Source organism: Triticum aestivum, chromosome 5B (genome assembly GCF_018294505.1).
Source record: "Triticum aestivum cultivar Chinese Spring chromosome 5B, IWGSC CS RefSeq v2.1, whole genome shotgun sequence".
NCBI classification, from domain to species: domain Eukaryota; kingdom Viridiplantae; phylum Streptophyta; class Magnoliopsida; order Poales; family Poaceae; genus Triticum; species Triticum aestivum.
The window spans coordinates 118,237,523-118,263,283 of record NC_057807.1 but is presented as its reverse complement, the minus strand read 5'-3'; the positions used below and the strand labels follow the sequence as shown (position 1 = coordinate 118,263,283).

The following is a 25,761-nucleotide window of genomic DNA, read 5'->3' as shown; positions in this document are numbered from 1 at the left end:
GGCTTGGGGCCGGTCCATGGGGCCGTGACTGGGACCTAGATCGCCCGCAGTGCCTAAAAAGCGTCGGGCGATGGCCCGAAATAGCGCCGGCCACTGCGCTTGGGGGCCGAACAAGTGGAGCTGCTCTTAGAGCATCTTCAACAAGCGCCCAAAAACTGAGCCGCGCGCTAAAATCCAGGTTTTTTGGGCGCCGGACATCTCCAGCAGAAGCTGTAAAGTAGTGCGCGCGCAAAAACTGGTTGGACGCGTGCTGAAAAAAGCTGTAAATTTGAGGCGCCGGATTGCGCGCGCTTCACAATTTACACTGTGTGTTCTTTTGGGCGCGCGTTTTTGGTATCTGCTAAAGCAATGTTGGGTCCGGCGTACTAAAAGTGCTACAGTGTCGCGCTAAAACTATTTTAGGGCGCGAAATTTTTGTGGACATGTTGGAGATGCTCTTAGGGCATGTACAATGATGCTATCTAAGGACTGCCACATAGGATAAATAATGAGGTGGAGGAGAGAGAATACATAAGAAAAGACTTGTCTTTTCTTATTTAAGAAAAGACAAGAGATGATCTTTTAGCACAGTATGTCTCACCATGTTTTTAAAAATAACTAATTATTGAAGATAAGGCTAAGAGATGATTCATTGTAGACATATTTCTTTGTCATCGATAAACTATATGCAAATATTAAGATAAGACTATCTTTGTTAGCTCCGAACTGGAGTAGCTGAAAAACACAGCAACGACACAACACAACCACCACCCGCCAGCGACCCAGATCCCATCTACCCAGCACCAAACTGGAGCAGCCAGTGAAAACGAGAGCTGCCTATATATACCCCGTTCTGGGTGCGACCCGCGCCCCAAGCTCCGGCGCGCCAGTGCGACAAACCACCGCTACCACAGCGTCCACCTACCCGTCCTCCGCCTCGAGAAGCGTCGGCGAGGCCATGGCGCGGAAGAAGATCCGGGAGTACGACTCCAAGCGCCTCCTCAAGGAGCACCTCAAGCGCCTCGCAGGCATCGACCTCCAGATCCTCTCCGCGCAGGTGATGACCCCCTCTCTGTCTTCTCCGCCCGTGCGTGCGCGCGCGCTTCTTCCTCATCTCTAATCGGCTCGTGATTGGGTGGATCCCGCGGGCTGGTCGCTGGATCTTGACGTCCCTGGGCCGGCGCGCGGGGTTCAGCTTGGGAGCATGTGGGCGTCGTGCTAGAATTTTCGGATAAGACGTGTTTCTACTGCCAATTGGGTGGGGATTTGACACCGGAAGAGACTGAAAATGTGGAATTCACGGAGCATTAGGCTTTCCGATGTGCGATCGGCCGAAACTTGGACCTGTCAGTATATTTGGATAATTGGCTCGCAGCATGTACGTGCGAGAAGGAGCTTGACTGCAAAAATCATTCACCAGAGCTGTGGACTTTGCTGCGCTGACGGGAAAATCCCTGATGTGGGGTTTCACCGGTGGTGCTGCCTAACAATCCGTGTTTCTATGTCGCCCTCAGGGTTTCATTGACCGAGAAAAGTAACACCCCTTATTAGATCTGTTGTTATGTTGATGTTAGTAGGTTATCTTTTTATCAAGTGTGTTGTTTGTTCATCGAAGTTTTAATGGCTTCGGAACCATGTTCAGTGCTGCAAAAGTGCAGCTGTAGCCCCCTAGAATCTTCGGCTCCTCATTTTTATTCAATTATGAAATCACTCATTTTGATGGAGATTTGTAGCGTCATTCAAGTAAATACAAATTGAGATAGGTGAATCAATTAGTTTTTAGCTGGGATTTTTCTGCCTGTAAATTGTAATAGGTCCATATGGTCATTTCTTCACCTGAATTTATGTCAAGGTGCTGCCGGCGAAGTTTGTACTGTCAACATTTGTGGGATTTAACTTCTAACCAGCAATATTGATATTTAGTTCAGCATTATATTTATTTTATGGTGTTCCTGTCATCCTGTAAAATATTAGTTCTTCATCAGTGAGCAGCCAGTTTATTTATTCTGAGTGAAACAGATAGTTGCAAAAATTCTGTGATGATTTTTCTTTCTATAGGTAGTGCCTTTTCTCAACATCACATTAGCCAATTTTACTGACTGAAAAGAACTGGCTCGAATTACATAGTTCGTGATTGAAATGTTTTGGGTCTTGTGTTAGTTTATTTTGTGATAACTTAATGTTTGATATTATATGTTCAGTTTCTGAAATTTGTAACTTGCTCCTTGTAAGGTCACACAATCAACGGATTTCACGGAGCTTTCAAACCAGGAGCCATGGCTCTCGTCGATGAAGTTGGTTGTTAAACCTGACATGCTGTTTGGCAAGCGTGGGAAGAGTGGCCTTGTAGCCCTCAACCTAGATCTTGCTCAAGTCCGCCAATTTGTCAAGGAGCGGTTAGGAGTTGAGGTAGTTACACATTTAACATCATGGCATACTTCTCCCATCAATCTTGATAACGAGAACTATTTCTAACCCATCTGAGTATGCTTATATATCTAGGTCGAGATGGGTGGATGTAAGGCTCCAATTACAACATTCATAGTCGAGCCATTTGTGCCACACGATCAAGAGTATTATCTCTCAATTATGTCAGACAGGCTTGGTTGCACCATTAGTTTCTCAGAGTGTGGTGGTATTGAGATTGAGGAGAACTGGGACAAGGTTAAGACAATATTTCTTCCAACAGGGAAGCCAATGACACTTGATGCATGCGCTCCATTGATTGCCACTCTTCCCTTGGAAGTAAGCTTTTGCATTCTACTATGTTGTTACTTATATCATGCCATTTGTAATGTTTTTAGTTCCTTATATTTAAGAAGTTCTTGGCTGCTGCTGGTAGTTATCTAGTTCTGCATTAACCATCATTCACAATCTATGTCTTAATTTCAGGTCCGCACGAAAATAGGCGATTTCATTAGAGGGTCATTTTCTGTTTTCCAAGGTAGCTTGCACTTGCATATGCATATAAATTGAAGTTGCTGCTTTGCCATTGAAATCATGTTATAACTATTGATTCTTTTGTCAGACTTGGATTTCTCATTTATGGAGATGAACCCATTCACCCTGGTAAATGGTGAACCATACCCTCTCGACATGAGAGGTGAACTGGATGACACAGCTGCTTTCAAGAACTTTAAGAAGTATGGTTCAGGGTTCAAGTCTAGCTTAGTGACCCCGAGTGCTTATTTTATCCTGTACTAATAATTCTGACCCCTTTTTTTTCCAATTTACAGGTGGGGTGACATTGAGTTCCCTCTACCTTTCGGAAGAGTCCTGAGCCCATCAGAAAGTTATATCCATGAACTGGATGAGAAGGTATCATATTTCTTTAATTTACATTTTTCTAAGTCCACTTCATATAATGATTACCCCTCCATTTCAAAATACATTGCTTATGATTTTTGTCCTGAGTCAATTCTTGTAAACCTTGACCAAATTTATAGATTTAAATATTAACATCTCTGATACCAAATAAATACAAGTTAAAAATATATTTCTTGATGGATCTAATGATATTGATTCAGTATTGTAGATGTTGATACTTCTCTCTATGAACTTAGTTAAACTTTAAAAAGTTTTGACTTAGGACAAAGCTCATGTTCAATGTATTTTGAAATGGGGGTAGTAGCATCTACGTCGTATTTGGATTAACATGGCATGCTTCATTTAATATTGAATGGAAATTCGTGCAAGTAACATTTTTTTATATTCTTTCAGACAAGCGCATCACTGAAATTCACAGTTCTTAACCCGAAAGGTCGCATTTGGACAATGGTTGCAGGTGGTGGTGCTAGTGTCATATATGCCGACACGGTAAACTTAACTTTCTTCCAGATATTTCTGTAGCTAGGTTTTAATGTTAATCAGTATGGATGACATATCTGATTGCCAGGTTGGAGATTTGGGATATGCTTCAGAGCTAGGGAATTATGCAGAGTACAGTGGAGCTCCTAAAGAGGAGGAGGTTTTGCATTATGCTAGAGTGGTTTTGGATGTAAGGAACCTGGAATCTTATAGCTTTGCTCTGCATATTATGTTCATCTTTTCTGTTCTGAATATCATTCTGAAACTGTGTAGTGTGCCACTGCTGATCCTGATGGCCGGAAGAGAGCTCTTCTCATTGGAGGGGGTATCGCAAACTTCACTGATGTCGCTGCTACATTCAGTGGCATCATTCGGGCTTTAAGAGAGAAGGTAAGTTGGACCATTTGGTTGGATTGATGTTCTATTTCCCAACCACTCAGCTGTCTACATTGAAACCCTTACCCATCTTATTACTTTGCTTCCAAATCTGGTGCCAGGAATCCAAATTAAAGGCTGCAAGGGTGAACATTTATGTTCGGAGAGGTGGTCCAAACTACCAAACTGGGCTCGCCAAAATGCGTGCTCTAGGATCAGAGCTTGGTCTTCCAATTGAGGTAAGCTCTTTTAGGTGAAACGGACAAACAGCCCCTATTTTTATTGAGGAATGAAGACCTCAGGTTCTCTAACACAGAACTCATATCTTCCATTTCAAACTTGATCTGGGAGTCTGTTAGCTGTGGATTTGGTATATTCCACAAGAAATTGTTTGGCCATTCCCATCCCCATGACAAACGAGCTGATTTTGCTCAACGATTCACTGCAGGTCTATGGACCAGAGGCCACAATGACTGGAATCTGCAAGCAAGCCATTGATTGCGTCATGGCCGAAGCATGATTCGTGATTGTATAGTTCCGGTGTTTACAGTTTGTCCATTTTGTTCCATATACATTTAGTATGAACAACTATTCGTGTGAAGCAAATGGAGAAAGATCGGTTTTGTGGGGGGAAAGAAACTACAGTTGTAATGCAACTACGCAATAATATATATCTTGCTTTGCGGTTCTGATCCCTTTGGTCCAAGGCACAATGAGATCAAGATAAGTCGACCCGGCTTCTCCAGATTTACAGTGTTTTTGGTTCTGTTGTGTCCGCAACTTCCTGGTGGAGCGGCTTGTGACGTCTCTCCCGACTGTGGCTTCGGGCTTTCAGGGTGTGTGACTTTGTACCCACCATTTGTGGAAAAATGCAGCTCTACCTTAGCAGGAAAGAAGATGTCTTAAAATGTTTGATTGTACGCGAGATTGTAAATAACCATATATATGAATTCGGTCAAACTTAAAAGACAACTTAAGATGCACTCTGCTACATTGACTGTGAGGTTTGGGATCCTCTGTGGTAGCGCAGCTTGCAGTACAGTCATTGCCATGTGGACCCAACCTCACATGTCATATTGCAATACTACACTATAGTTTTGCATAGGATTTTGAACCCACTGTAAAATATGTTGTCGGTTGGTAACATTGGCACTCTTATCCACAAACTAGCATACAAAATGTCGGAGATACTCTTAGGGCCTGTAGCGATGAATGCATGTTTCCTACCTAGAATGGCATTGCGTATAGTACACGCCATGCGTAACATGGCTAATAAGGGTAGATACAACCGCACCATCGATCGGGTATCCCATAGGGGGCACGTAGGCAGGCACCATGGTTGTTTGGTTGTGGCCTCATTAAGGTTTAGTTTGTGGTTGCTAAGTTGTGTTGTCATGTGCTTATTTCTAATCTACTGTGAAAAAGTTAATATAAAATGGGCAAAAGTGAGTCAAACAAAATTATGATGGAGAAAAAAGAAGGGGGTTATGAGAATCTATGATGCCACCAAATGCAACCTAAGTGTTAGTGGTGCTTGGCAAGGAGATCGGGGCTTCACGTGGAAGCAAGGGAGGGTGGCATATGAATGGCGGGGGGAAATGAGGTCAATGAATACACTCACGTGTGGGAGTAGAGAGAACGATAAAACGTTGGCAGAAGAAAGAAAGTGGGGACGTAAGGAAATTTTCACACCCTATTTTGTGTGTTGGGTAATTGTGTGGTTTTTATAATGGTTTGTCTATTAAACAAAGATTTTTTTCTAACCAAGTTGAACATGCTCTATGGTCATCAACAAATGTTTTGGACAAAAGAGCATATACATAACTTCTTCTATTGCTCTTTCCACCTAGGTGATTCCCTGGTCCGGAAGGTTCTAAAGGAATGTACAAAGATAGTGTTATAAATCGTTGAATCCTTAAGATGTCCAGTTGCATAAAAATAACATGTAATTAATAAGCTCCTGCCTTGCACGTCAAAAAATAAAAAACAAAAACAGAGTGGCCCCGTTTATAAAGAAAAGTAGGCCGCACACATCGTACGATTGATTAAGGGACAACCGTGTAAAAAACTCCACAACCATGCCAACAATACCCAACTCGAACTCCACTGCCAACATGTCCACAACCCGAAGATATGTGAGCGAGCTCTTCGCAAATGCCTTCAAGAAAACATCATCGACGGTATCCTTCGATCCCCATCGAACCACCCAAAGCCACCCACAGCAACCCTGTCGGGCATTGGGGTAAGGCTAGCCACTACCACCAACCTCCACGACAACCCTCGAACCAACAAGTCGTAGTATAGTGGAGAGGAGGAAGTCTTCAACGACAACTCCAAGAAGCATCGTCGCCCGTGTTCTTCGACCCCCGTCGAACACACGCTTTTGCCCAGAGCCTAAGCCCCTCCACCTACTAGAGCCCCGGGGAAGGAGCCCAGCAATGACCAACAGAGAGCGAAAAAGCGCGACATAAGCAGACCATGGGTGCCTGATCCGAGTGCACACTGATCGAGCCACAACAACACCATCGAGACATGCACACGCCGACGCACATCACACAACCACCATACGCGGACCCACCACACCACCAGCAGCGACACGTAGCCGCACTGTTGCTGAGGCCAACGGCGCCTGCACAAATCCGAAAGAGTGAGCAACACGCGGGCACAACTAGAAAACATGACCATGAAGGAAATATGCCCTAGAGGCAATAATAAAGTTATTATTTATTCCCTCATATCATGATAAATGTTTATTATTCATGCTAGAATTGTATTAACCGGAAACATGATACATGTGTGAATACATAGACAAACTAAATGTCACTAGTATGCCTCTACTTGACTAGCTCATTAATCAAAGATGGTTATGTTTCCTAACCATAGACATGTGTTGTCATTTGATTAACGGGGTCACATCATTAGGAGAATGATGTGATTGACTTGACCCATTCTGTTAGCTTAGCACTTGATCGTTTAGTATGTTGCTATTGCTTTCTTCATGACTTATACAAGTCCCTATAACTATGAGATTATGCAACTCCGGTTTACCGGAGGAACACTTTGTGTGCTACCAAACGTCACAACATAATTGGGTGATTATAAAGGAGCTCTACAGGTATCTCCAAAGGTACATGTTGAGTTGGCGTATTTCGAGATTAGGTTTTGTCACTCCGATTGTCGGAGAGGTATCTCTGGGCCCTCTCGGTAATGCACATCACTATAAGCCTTGCAAGCAATGTAGCTAATGAGTTAGTTATGGAATGCTGCATTACGTAACGAGTAAAGAGACTTGCCGGTAACGAGATTGAACTAGGTATTGAGATACCGACGATCGAATCGCGGGCAAGTAACATACCGATGACAAAGGGAACAACATATGTTGTTATGTGGTTTGACCGATAAAGATCTTCGTAGAATATGTAGGAACCAATATGAGCATCCAGGTTCCGCTATTGGTTATTGACCAGAAACAGTTCTAGGTCATGTCTACATAGTTCTCGAACCCGTAGGGTCCGCACGCTTAAGGTTTCGATGACAGTTATATTATGAGTTTATGAGTTTTGATGTACCGAAGTTTGTTCGAAGTTCCGGATGTGATCACAGACATGACGAGGAGTCTCGAAATGGTCGAGACATGAAGATTGATATATTGGAAGCCTATATTTGGATATCGGAAGTGTTCCGGGTGAAATCGGGATTTTACCGGAGTACCAGGAGGTTACCGGAACCCCCGGGGGCTTAATGGGCCTACATGGGCCCTAGTGGAGAGGAAGAAAGGAGGCAAGGGCTGAGCCACGCGCCCCTCCCCCCTAGTCCAAATAGTACAAGGAGAGGGGGGCGGCGCCTCCCCTTTCCTTCCTCTCTCCCTCCTCCTTCCCCCCTTCTCCTATTCCAACTAGGAAAGAAGGGAGTCCTACTCCCGGTGGGAGTAGGACTCCCCTTGGCGCGCCCCTTCTTGGCCGGCCGCCCCCTCCCCCTTGGCTCATTTATATACGGGGGCGGGGGGCACCTCTAGACACAACAATTGATCTCTTGATCTCTTAGCCGTGTGCGGTGCCCCCCTCCACCATAGTCCTCGATAATATTGTAGCGGTGCTTAGGCGAAGCCCTGCGACGGTAGAACATCAAGATCGTCACCACGCCGTCGTGCTGACGGAACTCTTCCCCGAAATTCTGCTGGATCGGAGTCCGGGGATCGTCATCGAGCTGAACGTGTGCTAGAACTCGGAGGTGCCGTAGTTTTGGTACTTGATCGGTCGGGCCGTGAAGACGTACGACTACATCAACCGCGTTGTTCTAACGCTTCCGCTTTCGGTCTACGAGGGTACGTGGACAACACTCTCCCCTCTCGTTGCTATGCATCACCATGATCTTGCGTGTGCGCAGGAAATTTTTTGAAATTACTACGTTCCCCAACAGTGGCATCCGAGCCTGGTTTTATGCGCAATGTTATATGCACGAGTAGAACACAAGTGAGTTGTGGGCGATACAAGTCATACTGCTTACCAGCATGTCATACTTTGGTTCGGCGGTATTGTTGGATGAAGCGGCCCGGACCGACATTACGCGTACGCTTACGCGAGACTGGTTCTACCGACGTGCTTTGCACACAGGTGGCTGGCGGGTGTCTGTTTCTCCAACTTTAGTTGAACCGAGTGTGGCTACGCCCGGTCCTTGCGAAGGTTAAAATAGCACTAACTTGATTAACTATCGTTGTGGTTTTGATGCGTAGGTAAGAATGGTTCTTGCTCAGCCCGTAGCAGCCACGTAAAATTTGCAACAACAAAGTAGAGGACGTCTAACTTGTTTTTGCAGGGCATGTTGTGATGTGATATGGTCAAGACGTGATGCTATATTTTATTGTATGAGATGATCATGTTTTGTAACCGAAGTTATCGGCAACTAGCAGGAGCCATATGGTTGTCGCTTTATTATATGAAATGCAAACGCCCTGTAATTGCTTTACTTTATCACTAAGCGGTAGCGATAGTCGTAGAAGCAATAGATGGCGTAAACGACAATGATGCTACGATGGAGATCAAGGTGTCGTGCCGGTGACGATGGTGATCACGACGGTGCTTCGGAGATGGAGATCACAAGCACAAGATGATGATGGCCATATCATATCGCTTTTATTGATTGCATGTGATGTTTATCCTTTATGCATCTTATCTTGCTTTGATTGACGGTAGCATTTTAAGATGATCTCTCACTAATTATCAAGAAGTGTTCTCCCTGAGTATGCACCGTTGCGAAAGTTCTTCGTGCTGAGACACCACTGTTGGAAATATGCCCTAGAGGCAATAATAAATTAGTTATTATTATTATATTTCCTTGTTCATGATAATCGTTTATTATCCATGCTATAATTGTATTGATAGGAAACTCAGATACATGTGTGGATACATAGACAGCACCATCTCCCTAGTAAGCCTCTAGTTGACTAGCTCGTTGATCAATAGATGGTTACGGTTTCCTGACCATGGACATTGGATGTCGTTGATAATGGGATCACATCATTAGAAGAATGATGTGATGGACTAGACCCAATCCTAAGCCTAGCACAAAGATCGTGTAGTTCGTATGCTAAAGCTTTTCTAATGTCAAGTATCATTTCCTTAGACCATGAGATTGTGCAACTTCCGGATACCGTAGGAATTCTTTGGGTGTACCAAACGTCACAACGTAACTGGGTGGCTATAAAGGTGCACTACGGGTATCTCCGAAAGTGTCTGTTGGGTTGGCATGAATCAAGACTGGGATTTGTCACTCCGTGTGATGGAGAGGTATCTCTGGGCCAACTCGGTAGGACATCATCATAATGTGCACAATGTGACCAAGGATTTAATCACGGGATGATGTGTTACGGAACGAGTAAAGAGACTTGCTGGTAACGAGATTGAACAAGGTATCGGGATACCGACGATCGAATCTCGGGCAAGTACTATAACGGTAGACAAAGGGAATTGAATACGGGATTGATTGAATCCTCGACATCATGGTTCATCCGATGAGATCATCGTGGAACATGTGGGAGCCAACATGGGTATCCAGATCCCGCTGTTGGTTATTGGCCGGAGAGTTGTATCGGTCATGTCTGCATGGTTCCCGAGCCCGTAGGGTCTACACACTTAAGGTTCAGTGACGCTAGGGTTGTAGAGATATTAGTATGCGGTAACCCGAAAGTTGTTCAGAGTCTCGGACGAGATCCCGGATGTCACGAGGAGCTCTGGAATGGTCCAGAGGTAAAGATTTATATATAGGAAGTCCAGTTTCGGCCACCGAGAAAGTTTCGGGGGTCACCGGTATTGTACCGGGACCACCGGAAAGGTCCCGGGGGTCCACCGGGTGGGGCCACCTATCCTGGAGGGCCCCATGGGCTGAAGGGGCGTGGGAACCAGCCCCTGGTGGGCTGGTGCGCCCCCCCTTGGGCCTCCCATGCGCCTAGGGTTGGAAACCCTAAGGGGTGGGGGCGCCTCCACTTGGCTTGGAGGCCAAGCCACCCCTAGGGCAGCTGTCCCCCTCCCTAGATGGGATCTACAAGGGGTCGGCGCCCCCCCTAGGCCCCTATATATAGTGGAGGGGAGGGAGGGCAGCTGCACCTGAGTCCCTGGCGCCTCCCTCCCTCCCGTGACACCTCTTCCTCCCCGCTTGCGCTTGGCGAAGCCCTGCCGGGATCCCGCTACTTCCACCACCACGCCGTCGTGCTGCTGGATCTCCATCAACCTCTCCTTCCCTTGCTGGATCAAGAAGGAGGAGATGTCTCTCCCAACCGTATGTGTGTTGAACGCGGAGGTGTCGTCCGTTCGGCGCTAGGATCATCGGTGATTTGGATCACGACGAGTATGACTCCATCAACCCCGTTCACTTGAACGCTTCCGCTTAGCGATCTACAAGGGTATGTAGATGCACTCCCCTTCCCCTGGTTGCTAGATTACTCCATAGATTGATCTTGGTGATGCGTAGAAAATTTTGAATTTCTGCTACGTTCCCCAACAGTGGCATCATGAGCTAGGTATATGCGTAGTTTCTATGCATGAGTAGAACACAAGTTGTTGTGGGCGTTGATTTTGTTCAAATATGCTTACCGTTACTAGTCCAATCTTGTTTCGACGGTATTGTGGGATGAAGCGGCCCGGACCGACCTTACACGTACACTTACGTGAGACAGGTTCCACCGACTGACATGCACTTGTTGCATAAGGTGGCTAGCGGGTGCCAGTCTCTCCCACTTTAGTCGGATCGGATTCGATGAAAAGGGTCCTTATGAAGGGTAAATAGCAATTGACATATCATGTTGTGGTTTTTTGCATAGGTAAGAAACGTTCTTGCTAGAAACCCATAGCAGCCACGTAAAACATGCAAACAACAATTAGAGGACGTCTAACTTGTTTTTGCAGGGTATGCTATGTGATGTGATATGGCCAAAAGAAAGTGATGAATGATATGTGATGTATGAGATTGATCATGTTCTTGTAATAGGAATCACGACTTGCATGTCGATGAGTATGACAACTGCCAGGAGCCATAGGAGTTGTCTTAATTTATTGTATGACCTTCATGTCAATGAACAATGCCATGTAATTACTTTACTTTATTGCTAAACCGTTAGCCATAGTAGTAGAAGTAATAGTTGGCGAGACAACTTCATGGAGACACGATGATGGAGATCATGGTGTCATGCCAGTGACGATAATGATCATGGAGCCCCGAAGATGGAGATCAAAAGGAGCAAAATGATATTGGCCATATCATGTCACTTTTTGATTGCATGAGATGTTTATCATGTTTATGCATCTTATTTGCTTAGAACGACGGTAGTAAATAAGATGATCCCTCATTAAAATTTCAAGAAAGTGTTCCCCCTAACTGTGCACCGTTGTGAAAGTTCGTTGTTTCGAAGCACCACGTGATGATCAGGTGTGATAGATTCTAACGTTCACATACAACGGGTGTAAGCCAGATTTACACACGCGAAACACTTAGGTTGACTTGACGAGCCTAGCATGTACAAACATGGCCTCGGAATACAAGAGACCGAAAGGTCGAGCATGAGTCGTATGGTAGATGTGATCAACATGAAGATGTTCACCGATGATGACTAGTCCGTCTCACGTGATGATCGGACACTGCCTAGTTGACTCGGATCATGTAATCACTTAGATGACTAGAGGGATGTCTATCTGAGTGGGAGTTCATAAGATGAACTTAATTATCCTGAACATAGTCAAAAGGTTTTTGCAAATTACGTCGTAGCTCGCTCTTTAGTTCTACTGTTTTAGATATGTTCCTAGAGAAAATTTAGTTGAAAGTTGATAGTAACAATTATGCGGACTGGGTCCGTAAACTTAGGATTGTCCTCATTGCTGCGTAGAAGGCTTATGTCCTTAATGCACCGCTCGGTGTGCTGAACCTCGAGCGTCGTTTGTGGATGTTGCGAACATTTGACATACACGTTTTGATGACTACGTGATAGTTCAATGCGTAATGTTAAATGATTTAGAATTGAGGCACCAAAGACATTTTAAAAACGTCGCGGAACATATGAGATGTTCCAAGAGCTGAAATTGGGATTTCAGGCTCGTGCCCACGTCAAGAGGTATAAGACCTCCGACGAGTTTCTTAGCTTACAAACCTAGGAAGAAAAGCTCAATCGTTGAGCTTGTGCTCAGATTGTCTGAGTACAACAATCACTTGAATCAAGTGGGAGTTAATCTTCCAGATGAGATAGTGATGTTTCTCCAAAGTCATTTCCACTAAGCTAATAGAGCTTCGTGATGAACTATAACATATCAGGGATAGATATGATGATCCTTGAGCTATTCGCGATGTTTGACACCGCGAAAGTAGAAGTCAAGAAGGATCATCACTTGTTGATGGTTAGTAGAACCATTAGTTTCAAGAAGGGCAAGGGCAAGAAGGGATACTTCATGAAATGGCAAATTAGTTGCTGCTCTAGTGAAGAAACCCAAGGTTGAACCCGAACTCGAGACTAAGTGCTTCTGATATAAGGGGAACGGTCACTGAAGCAGAAATACCCTAGATACTTGGTAAATGAGAAAGGCTGGCAAGGTCGATAGAAGTATATTGGATATACATTATGTTAATGTGTACTTTACTAGTACTCCTAGTAACACCAGGGTATTAGATACCGGTTCGGTTGCTAAGTGTTAGTAACTTGAAATAAAAGCTACAGAATAAACGGAGACTAGCTAAAGGCGAGGTGACGATATGTGTTGGAGGTATTTCCAAGGTTGATGTGATCAAACATAGCACGCTCCCTCTACCATCGGGATCGGTGTTAAACCTAAATAATTGTTATTTGGTGTTTGTGTTGAGCATAGACATGATTGGATTATGTCTATCGCAATACGGTTATTCATTTAAGGAGAATAATGGTTACTCTGTTTATTTGAATAATACCTTCAATGGTCTTGCACCTAAAATGAATGGTTTATTGAATCTCGATCATAGTGATACACATGTTCATGCCAAAATATATAAGATAGTAATGATAGTACCACCTACTTGTGGCACTGCCATGTAAGTCATATTGGTATAAAACGCATGAAGAAGCTCCATGTTGATGGATCTTTGGACTCACTCATTTTTGAAAAGATTGAGACATGCGAACCATGTCTATTGGTGTATACGCATGAAGAAACTCCATGTAGATGGATCGTTTGGACTCACTTGATTTTGAATCACTTGAGACATGCAAATCATACCACATGGGCAAGATGACTGAAAAGCCTCGGTTTTAGTAAGATGGAACAAGAAAGCAACTTGTTGGAAGTAATACATTTTGATGTGTGCAGTCTAATGAGTGTTGAGGCATGCAGTGGATATCATTATGTTCTTACTTCACAGATGATTTGAGTAGATTCTGAGTATGTTTACTTGATGAAACACAAATCTGAATTATTGAAAGGTTCAAGTAATTTTAGAGTGAAGTTGAAGATCGTCGTGACAAGAGGATAAAATGTCTATGATATGATCATAGAGATGAGTATCTGAGTTATGAGTTTGGTATGCAATTAAGACATTGTGGAAATTGTTTCACAGCTAATACCGCCTGGAACACCATAGTGTGATGGTGTGTCCGAACATCATAGCTGCACCCTATTGGATATGGTGCATACCATGATGTCTCTTATCGAATTACCACTATCGTTTATGGGTTAGGCATTAGAGACAACCGCATTCACTTTAAATAGGGCACCACGCAATTCCGTTGAGACGACACCGTATGAACTATGGTTTGGAGAAACCTAAACTATCGTTTCTTAAAAGTTTGGGGCTGCGACGCTTATGCGGAAAAATTTCAGGCTGATAAGCTCGAACCCAAAGCGGATAAATGCATCTTCATAGAATACCCAAAATAGTTGGGTATACCTCCTATTTCATACCCGGAAGCAAGAGTGATTGTTTCTAGAAACGGGTCCTTTCTCGAGAAAAAGTTTCTCTCGAAAGAATTGAGTGGGAGGATGGTGGAGACTTGATGAGGTTATTGAACCGTCACTTCAACTAGTGTGTAGCAAGGCACAGGGAGTTGTTCCTGTGGCACCTACACCAATTGAAGTGGAAACTTATGATAATGATCATGAAACTTTGGATCAAGTCACTACCAAACCTCGTAGGTCGACAAGGATGCGTACTGCTTCAGAGTGGTACGTAATCCTGTCTTAGGAGGTCATGTTGCTAGATAACAATGAACCTACGAGCTATGGAGAAGCGATGATGGGCTTGAATTCCGGCAAATGGCTCGAGGCCATAAAATCCGAGAGAGGATCCATGTACGAAAACAAAGTGTAGACTTTGGAAGAACTACTTAATGGTCGTAAGGCTGTTGGGTACAGATGGATTCTAAGAGGGAAGACAGACAATGATGGTATGTGTCACCATTAAGAAAGCTCAGCTTGTCGCTAAGATGTTTTCGACAAGTTCAAGGAGTTGACTACGATGAGACTTTCTCACTTGTAGTGGTGCTAAGAGTCTGTTGGAATCTTATTAGCAGTTACTGCATTATTTATGAAATCTTGCAGGTAGGATGTCAAAACATTGTTTCCTCGAAAATTTTCTTGAGGAAAGGTTGCATGTGATACAACCAGAAGGTTTTTGTCAATCCTAAAAGATGCTAACAAGTATGCAAAGCTCCAGCAATCCTTCTAAGGACTGGAGTAAGCATCTCGGAGTTGGAATATACACTTTGATGAGATGATCAAAGATTTTGGGTTTATACAAAGTTTATGAGAAACTTGTATTTCCAAAGAAGTGAGTGGGAGCACTATAGAATTTCTGATGAGTATATGTTGTTGACATATTGTTGATCAAAAATGATGTAGAGTTTCTGGAAAGCATATAGGGTTATTTGAAAAGTGTTTTTCAAGGAAAAACCTGGATTAAGCTACTTGAACATTAAGCATCAAGATCTATAAGGATAGATCAAAATCGCTTGATAGTACTTTCAAATGAGTACGCACCGTGACAAGATTTTGAAGGAGTTCAAAATAGATCGGCAGAGAAGGAGTTCTTGGCTGTGTTATAAGGTGTGAGTGTTGAGTAAGACTCAAGACCTGACCACGGCAGAATAGAGAGAAAGGACGAAGGTCGTCCCCTATGCTTAGACGTAGGCTCCGTAGTGTGATATGTTGTGTACCGCACCTGATGTGTGCCTTACCACATGTCTGGCAAGAGGGTACAAAGGTGATCAAGGAGTGGATCACCAAATAGCGGTCAAAATTATCCTTAGAGGAATAAGGATATGTTTCTCGGTTATGGAGGTGATAAAGAGTTCGACGTAAAGAGTTGCGTCGCTGCAAGCTTAACACCTATCCGGACAGCTCTGAGTAGAGATACCGGATACGTATAATGGAGCAACAATTTGGAATAGCTCCAAGTGGAACGTGGTAGTAGCATCTACGATATGACATAAAGTTTTGCGAATTACATAGGGATCTAAATATTGCAAACCCATTGACTACAACCTCTCTCACAAGCATAACCTGATCAAACCCAAAACTCATTGAGTGTTAATCACATAGTGATGTGAACTAGATTATTGATTCTAGTAAACTCTGTGGATGTTGGTCACATGGCGATGTGACCTGTGAGTGTTAATCACATGGCGGTGTGAACTAGATTATTGACTCTAGTGCAAGTGGGAGACTGTTGGAAATATGCCCTAGAGGCAATAATAAATTAGTTATTATTATTATATTTCCTTGTTCATGATAATCGTTTATTATACATGCTATAATTGTATTGATAGGAAACTCGGATACATGTGTGGATACATAGACAACACCATGTCCCTAGTAAGCCTCTAGTTGACTAGCTCGTTGATCAATAGATGGTTACGGTTTCCTGACCATGGACATTGGATGTCGTTTATAACGGGATCACATCATTAGGAGAATGATATGATGGACAAGACCCAATCCTAAGCCTAGCACAAAGATTGTGTAGTTCGTATGCTAAAGCTTTTCTAATGTCAAGTATCATTTCCTTAGACCATGAGATTGTGCAACTCCCGGATACCGTAGGAATGCTTTGGGTGTACCAAACGTCACAATGTAACTGGGTGGCTATAAAGGTGCACTACGGGTATCTCCGAAAGTGTCTGTTGGGTTGGCACGAATCAAGACTGGGATTTGTCACTCCGTGTGACGGAGAGGTATCTCTGGGCCCACTTAGTAGGACATCATCATAATGTGCACAATGTGACCAAGGAGTTGATCACGGGATGATGCGTTACGGAACGAGTAAAGAGACTTGCCGGTAACGAGATTGAACAAGGTATCGGGATACCGACGATCGAATCTTGGGCAAGTACTATACCGGTAGACAAAGGGAATTGAATACGGGATTGATTGAATCCTCGACATCGTGGTTCATCCGATGAGATCATCGTGGAACATGTGGGAGCCAACATGGGTATCCAGATCCCGCTGTTGGTTATTGGCCGGAGAGTTGTCTCGGTCATGTCTGCATGGTTCCCGAACCCGTAGGGTCTACACACTTAAGGTTCGATGACGCTAGGGTTGTAGAGATATTAGTATGCGGTAACCCAAAAGTTGTTCGGAGTCCCGGACGAGATCCCGGATGTCACGAGGAGTTCTGGAATGGTCCAGAGGTAAAGATTTATATATAGGAAGTCCAGTTTCGGCCACCGGGAAAGTTTCGGGGGTCATCGGTATTGTACCGGGACCACTGGAAGGGTCCCGGGGGTCCACCGGGTGGGGCCACCTATCCTGGAGGGCCCCATGGGCTGAAGGGGCGTGGGAACCAGCCCCTGGTGGGCTGGTGCGCCCCCCCTTGGGCCTCCCATGCACCTAGGGTTGGAAACCCTAAGGGGTGGGGGCGCCTCCACTTGGCTTGGAGGCCAAGCCACCCCTAGGGCAGCTGTCCCCCTCCCTAGATGGGATCTACAAGGGGTCGGCCCCCCCTAGGCCCCTATATATAGTGGAGGGGAGGGAGGTCAGCTGCACCTGAGTCCCTGGCGCCTCCCTCCCTCCCGTGACACCTCTTCCTCCCCGCTTGCGCTTGGCGAAGCCCTGCCGGGATCCCGCTACTTCCACCACCACGCCGTCGTGCTGCTGGATCTCCATCAACCTCTCCTTCCCTTGCTGGATCAAGAAGGAGGAGATGTCTCTCCCAACCGTATGTGTGTTGAACGCGGAGGTGCCGTCCGTTCGGCGCTAGGATCATCGGTGATTTGGATCACGACGAGTACGACTCCATCAACCCCGTTCACTTGAACGCTTCCGCTTAGCGATCTACAAGGGTATGTAGATGCACTCCCCTTCCCCTGGTTGCTAGATTACTCCATAGATTGGTCTTGGTGATGCGTAGAAAATTTTGAATTTCTGCTACGTTCCCCAACAACCACATGATGATCGGGTGTGATAGGCTCTACGTTCAAATACAACGGGTGCAAAACAGTTGCACACGTAGAATACTCAGGTTAAACTTGACAAGCCTAGCATATACAAATATGGCCTCGGAACACGGATACCGAAAGGTCGAACGTGAATCATATAGTAGATATGATCAACATAGTGATGTTCACCATTGAAACTACTCCATCTTACATGATGATCGGACATGGTTTAGTTGATTTGGATCACGTGATCACTTAGATGACTAGAGAGATGTAAGTCTAAGTGGGAGTTCTTAAGTAATATGATTAATTGAACTTAAATTTATCATGAACTTAGTACCTGATAGTAGTTTGCTTGTCTATGTTTGTTGTAGATAGATGGCTCGTGCTGTTGTTCCATTGAATTTTAATGCGTTCCTTGAGAAAGCTAAGTTGAAATATGATGGTAGCAATTACACGGACTGGGTCCGTAACTTGAGGATTATCCTCATTGCTGCACAGAAGAATTACGTCCTAGAAGCACCGCTGGGTGCCAGGCCTGCTGCAGATGCAACTGACGACGTTAAGAACGTCTGGCAGAGCAAAGATGATGACTACTCGATAGTTCAGTGTGCCATGCTTTACAGCTTAGAACCGGGTCTTCAATGATGTTTTGAACGTCATGGAGCATATGAGATGTTCCAGGAGTTGAAGTTAATATTTCAAGCAAATGCCCGGATTGAGAGATATGAAGTATCCAATAAGTTCTATAGTTGTAAGATGGAGGAGAATAGTTCTGTCAGTGAACATATACTCAAAATGTCTGGGTATAATAATCACTTGATTCAACTGGGAGTTAATCTTCCTGATGATAGTGTCATTGACAGAATTCTTCAATCACTGCCACCAAGCTACAAGAGCTTCGTGATGAACTATAATATGCAAGGGATGGACAAGACTATTCCCGAGCTCTTCGCAATGCTAAAGGCTGCAGAGGTAGAAATCAAGAAGGAGCATCAAGTGTTAATGGTCAATAAGACCACCAGTTTCAAGAAAAAGGGTAAAGGGAAGAAGAAGGGGAACTTCAAGAAGAACAACAAGCAAGTTGCTGCTCAAGAGAAGAAACCCAAATCTGTACCTAAGCCTGAGACTGAGTGCTTCTATTGCAAGCAGACTGGACACTGGAAGCAGAACTACCCCAAGTATTTGGCGGATAAGAAGGATGGCAAGGTGAACAAAGGTATATGTGATATACATGTTATTGATGTGCACCTTACTAATGCTCGCAGTAGCACCTGGGTATTTGATACTGGTTTTGTTGCTAATATTTGCAACTCGAAACAGGGACTACAGATTAAGCGAAGATTGGCTAAGGACGAGGTGACGATGCGTGTGGGAAATGGTTCCAAAGTCGATGTGATCGCGGTCGGCACACTACCTCTACATCTACCATCGGGATTAGTTTTAGACCTAAATAATTGTTATTTGGTGCCAGCGTTGAGCATGAACATTATATCTGGATCTTGTTTGATGTGAGACGGTTATTCATTTAAATCAGAGAATAATGGTTGTTCTATTTATATGAGTAATATCTTTTATGGTCATGCACCCTTGAAGGGTGGTCTATTTTTATTAAATCTCGATAGTAGTGATACACATATTCATAATGTTGAAGCCAAAAGATGCAGAGTTGATAATGATAGTGCAACTTATTTGTGGCACTGCCGTTTGGGTCATATTGGTGTAAAGCGCATGAAGAAACTCCATACTGATGGACTTATGGAATCACTTGATTATGAATCACTTGGTACTTGCGAACCGTGCCTCATGGGCAAGATGACTAAAACGCCGTTCTCCGGAACTATGGAGCGAGCAACTGATTTGTTGGAAATCATACATACTGATGTATGTGGTCCAATGAATATTGAGGCTCGCGGCGGGTATCGTTATTTTCTCACCTTCACAGATGATTTGAGCAGATATGGGTATATCTACTTGATGAAACACAAGTCTGAAATATTTGAAAAGTTCAAAGAATTTCAGAGTGAAGTGGAAAATTATCGTAACAAGAAAATAAAATTTCTACGATCTGATCGTGGAGGAGAATATTTGAGTTACAAGTTTGGTTTACATTTGAAGCAATGCGGAATAATTTCACAACTCACGCCACCCGGAACACCACAACGAAATGGTGTGTCCGAACGTCATAATCGTACTTTACTAGATATGGTGTGATCTATGATGTCTCTTAATGATTTACCTCTATCGTTTTGGGGTTATGCTTTAGAGACGGTCGCATTCATGTTAAATAGGGCACCATCAAAATCCGTTGAGACGACGCCTTATGAACTGTGGTTTGGCAAGAAACCAAAGTTGTCGTTTCTTAAAGTTTGGGGCTGCTATGCTTATGTGAAGAAACTTCAAACAGATAAGCTCGAACCCAAATCGGAGAAATATGTCTTCATAGGATACCCAAAAGAGACTATTGGGTACACCTTCTATCACAGATCTGAGGGCAAGATTTTTGTTGCTAAATTCGGATCCTTTCTAGAGAAGGAGTTTCTCTCGAAAGAAGTGAGTGGGAGGAAAGTAGAACTTGATGAGGTAACTGTACCTGCTCCCTTATTGGAAAGTAGTTCATCACAAGAACCGGTTCTTGTGACAACTACACCAATCAGTGAGGAAGCTAATGATATTGATCATGAAACTTCAGATCAAGTTACTACCGAACCTCGTAGGTCTACCAGAGTAAGATCCGCACCAGAGTGGTACGGTAATCCTATTCTGGAAGTCATGTTACTTGACCATGGCGAACCTACGAACTATGAGGAAGCGATGATGAGCCCAGATTCCGCAAAATGGCTTGAGGCCATGAAATCTGAGATGGGATCCATGTATGAGAACAAAGTATGGACTTTGGTTGACTTGCCCGATGATCGGCAAGCCATCGAGAATAAATGGATCTTCAAAAAGAAGACTGACGTTGATGGTAATGTAATTGTCTATAAAGCTCGACTTGTTGCAAAAGGTTTTCGACAAGTTCAAGGGGTTGACTACGATGAGACTTTCTCACTCGTAGCGATGCTTAAGTCTGTCCGAATCATGTTAGCAATTGCAGCATTTTGTGATTATGAAATATGGCAAATGGATGTCAAAACTGCATTCCTGAATGGATTTCTGGAAGAAGAGTTGTATATGATGCAACCGGAAGGTTTTGTCGATCCAAAAGGTGCTAACAAAGTGTGCAAGCTCCAGCGATCTATTTATGGACTGGTGCAAGCCTCTCGGAGTTGGAATAAACGCTTTGATAGTGTGATCAAAGCATATGGTTTTATACATACTTTTGGAGAAGCCTGTATTTACAAGAAAGTGATGGGAGCTCTATAGCATTTCTGATATTATATGTAGATGACATATTGTTAATTGGAAATGATATAGAATTTCTGGATAGCATAAAGGCATACTTGAATAAAAAAATTCAATGAAAGACCTCGGTGAATCTGCTTACATATTGGGCATCAAGATCTATAGAGATAGATCAAGACGCTTGATTGGACTTTCACAAAGCACATACCTTGATAAAGTTTTGAAAAGGTTCAAAATGGATCAGGCAAAGAAAGGATTCTTGCCTATATTACAAGGTGTGAAGTTGAGTCAGACTCAATGCCCGACCACAACAGAAGATAGAGAGAAAATGAAAGATGTTCCCTATGCTTCAGCCATAGGCTCTATCATGTATGCAATGCTGTGTACCAGACCTGACATATGCTTAGCAATAAGTTTGGCAGGGAGGTACCAAAGTAATCCAGGAGTGGATCACTAGACAGCGGTCAAGAACATCCTGAAATACCTGAAAAGGACTAAGGATATGTTTCTCATTTATGGAGGTGACAAAGAGCAAGTCGTAAATGGTTATGTCGATGCAAGCTTTGACACTGATCTGGATGATTCTAAATCGCAAACCGGATACGTGTTTATATTGAACGGTGGAGCTGTCAGTTGGTGCAGTTCTAAACAAAGCGTCGAGGCGGGATCTACATGTGAAGCGGAGTACATAGCTGCTTCGGAAGCAGCAAATGAAGGAGTCCGGATGAAAGAGTTCATTTCCGATCTAGGTGTCATACCTAGTGCATCGGGACCAATGAAGATCTTTTGTGACAATACTGGTGCAATTACCTTGGCAAAGGAATCCGGATTTCACAAGAGGACCAAGCACATCAAGAGACGCTTCAATTCCATTCGGGACCAAGTCCAGGTGGGAGACATAGAGATTTGCAAGATACATACGGATCTGAATGTTACATACGGATCTGAATGTTGTAGCCCAAGTAAAGTTGCAGTGTGTGTTTGAAATCTGACCGTTGGAACACGTGTCAGTTCCTTAGTGACCCAGGGTCATTTCGGACATATCAGGTCAGGTTGCCGTGTGGCTATAAATAGCCCACCCCCTACACCATAAATTGGTGGCTGCTCAGAGTTAGTTTACGGCTTTTGTCGTCTGAGAGCAACCCACCTCGAAGCCTTTGAGAGAGAGAAATCCTTGCGAGGACAAAGCCCAAACACCCAGAGCCAAAGAGTGTTAGGCATCACTGAAGTCTTTCTGTCTGAGTGACCTAAAGACTTATTACACTTGAGGACTGTGTATCCTCCAGCAGGTTAGGCGTCGCGTTCTGAGCATCCAAGAGTCATTATGAATCGCCGGTGAACGAAGTCTGTGAAGGTTCGGAAGTCTACCTTGAAGACTTACTAGAGTGATTGGGCGAGGACTGTGTGTCCTTAGCTCAAGGGGAATAAGGTGAAGACGCGGTCTTCTGAGTTGAATCTCAGCCTCCCTAACCAGATGTACAGTTGTCACAGCAACTGGAACTGGTCCAACAAATCATGTGTCTTCAACAAGTGACTGGTTTTATCCTCTAACTCCCTTTACCTTGAGTTTGTCTTCGTGAAGTCATTGCCTGTTTGTCATACCTGTTTGACTTCATTGCTTGACTACTATCATTGGTTGGCTTCATACTATCTTCCATCCTGATCCTTACTACCAAGCTGCTATTAGTCTTTGTACTTTCACATTACCACATACTTGACTATGGTTTGCTTGTTGTAGTTTATCTTCCGCTGCATATCAATTAGGTCATTTCTATTGTTTGTCTTTGAAACTTCCACGTTTTGAAGACTTTGATAAAAATCACTTATTCACCCCCCTCTAGTCGATAACTAGCACTTTCAATTGGTATCAGAGCAAGGTACTCCCTTGTTCTGTGTGATTCGGTTTAACCACCTGGAGTTTAGCTATGTCGACTGCAGGATTGAGGAATGTATCTTGCCCCACCTTTGACGATCATGAGTATCCTCGGTGGAAGGCCATGATGAAGAAGCGACACATGGCTATGGATAGCAAACTGTGGACCGTCACTGAGATTGGTCTTACCGATCTATGCAAGATGGCAGAGGTTGATGACATTCGCAAGTACACTCTACTGAACCTCACAGTGAAGGATGTCATCTGCTCCTGTCTGTCCCGAAATCAGTTCAGGAACGTCATGCAGCTCAATCACGCGCAGCTGATCTGGGACCGGCTTTCTGAGGTCTATGAAGGTCACCTTAATCGTCATGATCCTTGGCTTGATGACCTTTCCACCTGAATCGTCTTCATCTTCACCATGCCTCATGGCAGGGGGTGCTAAGATAACTGAATGCTACCTCTCTGAAACTAGTGATGATGAATCAGGTGATGAATTTGGCCCCAGCTATGTCAAACTTGCTTCCCTTGCCACTAAACAACAAATAGCCTTGGAAAAGGTTCAAAACATGCTTAGTAATAGCAATGATATGTTGGGTGAAGAAATGGATCAGTCAAAAGCATTGGTTGAGAGTCTTTAGAGACTTCATTCCAAGTTTGACGCCCTTCAAGATCAACATAATGCTCTCTTGTCTGGTCACGAGAAGCTTTCTTCTGAATGTCTTCAAAGAAAGCAAGATCTTGAAACGATAAGAGTGGACTATGGAGATCTTCAGAAGGAGCGCGGTTCATTACTTGCTCAACATATCAGTGTTACACAGGATGGATTTGAACCACCATGTCTAAAATGCATTGAGCGTGATAACGCTACCTCTGTTGCTGAATGTTCCACTGCTGTTACTGTTGCTTTGTCTTCAACTACTGATGTGGTAACTAATCCCTCTGCTGAGGATACCACTGCTATTGCTGATGAAAATGCTAGGTTTCAAACATTGCTTGAAACAGGGATGTATCAAATTCTGAAAGGACATCAGACACTTTGCGATGTCCTCAAAAAGCAGACTCTGAACCGAAACCCCAGGAAAGAGGGTGTTGGGTTCGAGAGGAAAATGAATGTTGATGGTTCCTACTGGAAGCCTAAGCAGTATCCCAAAACCACATGGGTTGCTACAAAGGAACCTTCAGTGGATCCATCCACCTTATCTGGCTTTACCTGTGCTAATCCTATTATCATTGATGAATCCTTTGATGCAAACTATAAACTGTTCAAAAATCAGAATGGTGAAGTGTTTGCCAGGTATATTGGTACTAACTGCAGGAATGGACCACCTATGAAGAAGATCTGGGTTCCCAAAAGCTGTCTTGAGAATCTTCTAGTGAATGTCATCATGACACCACCATGGAAGAAGACGAACCCCAGACCTATGGCTTCATATGACCCAAAGGCTTCATACATATACATGACTCATTTGAGTCACCCTAACGCCAATGTTTTGCAGGGAAATCGTACTCAAACTTATGAATATGAACGTGTGTCTTCGAACCGCTATGTTCATAGAACTAAGAACTTTTCTGCTTATTCATATGAGTATCATTCATCTCCTGCAAGGCTTTTTGCTAGGGCTCCAAAGCCGAAGTTCTCAGATGCTGCACTTAGACTCATTGCTTCTAAGCCACCCCTGAAAATATGGGTGGTGAAGAAGAATTAACTCTCTTTTGCAGAATAAGGTCTCCAGCCTGCTATCAAAGGTGTCCGATACTATTGCTGGGGACCTAAAACACATTAAGGGACGCATGATAAAATGGTCTTACTATGTATTTCACATGTGAATTGCTTACCTGTCATACTATGAGTTCTAACCTTGATCTAAGCTGTGATAATCCTTGTGTGCGTCAAATGCTTATGCTTCACAACATACTTTGTGAATCCTATCCTCCTAACTGCACTGTAGGATATGACACCTCATGCTTCAGAATGGATTATGGACAGCGGATGCACTAATCATATGACTGGTGATCGAAGTCTTCTCATGGACTCAACCTTACGTCCATCAGACAAGAGTCACATCACATTTGCTGACACTGGTAAAAGCAAGGTATTGGGTCTAGGTAGAGTTGCAATCTCAAAGGATCAACACATGGATAAAGTGATGCTTGTTGAATCCCTTGGGTTCAACTTAATGTCTGTCTCAATGCTTTGTGACTTGAACATGTTTGTGCTATTCGGAAAATATCGTTGCCTTGTACTAATGGAATCTGACAAGTCTCTAGTCTTTGAAGGGATCGGAAAGATGATCTATACATGGTAGATTTCTCAACAGGTACACAACTTGCCGTATGTCTTCTTGCAAAAGCTTCAGAATGCTGGCTCTGGCATCGGAGGCTGGGGCATGCTGGCATGAAGAACTTACACACTCGTCAAGAAGAAGCATGTCATAGGCATCGAGGGTGTCAAGTTCAAGAAGAATCATTTGGGTGGTGCCTGTGAAGCTGGAAAGAT

At 43.8% G+C, this 25,761-nt stretch overlaps 1 protein-coding gene across 1 annotated transcript; it reads left to right on the top strand.

Moving 5' to 3' along the window:
- Positions 1-742: 742 nt before the first annotated feature.
- LOC123110723 (ATP-citrate synthase alpha chain protein 3) lies at positions 743-4,850 on the top strand. Its single transcript, XM_044531313.1, has 11 exons — positions 743-1,036; positions 2,212-2,388; positions 2,482-2,724; positions 2,872-2,923; positions 3,008-3,122; positions 3,216-3,297; positions 3,700-3,795; positions 3,875-3,976; positions 4,060-4,176; positions 4,284-4,400; positions 4,610-4,850. Exons 1-11 carry the CDS (start codon positions 938-940, stop codon positions 4,679-4,681), a joined length of 1,272 nt encoding a protein of 423 aa, XP_044387248.1. The 5' UTR covers positions 743-937; the 3' UTR covers positions 4,682-4,850.
- Positions 4,851-25,761: the final 20,911 nt, after the last annotated feature.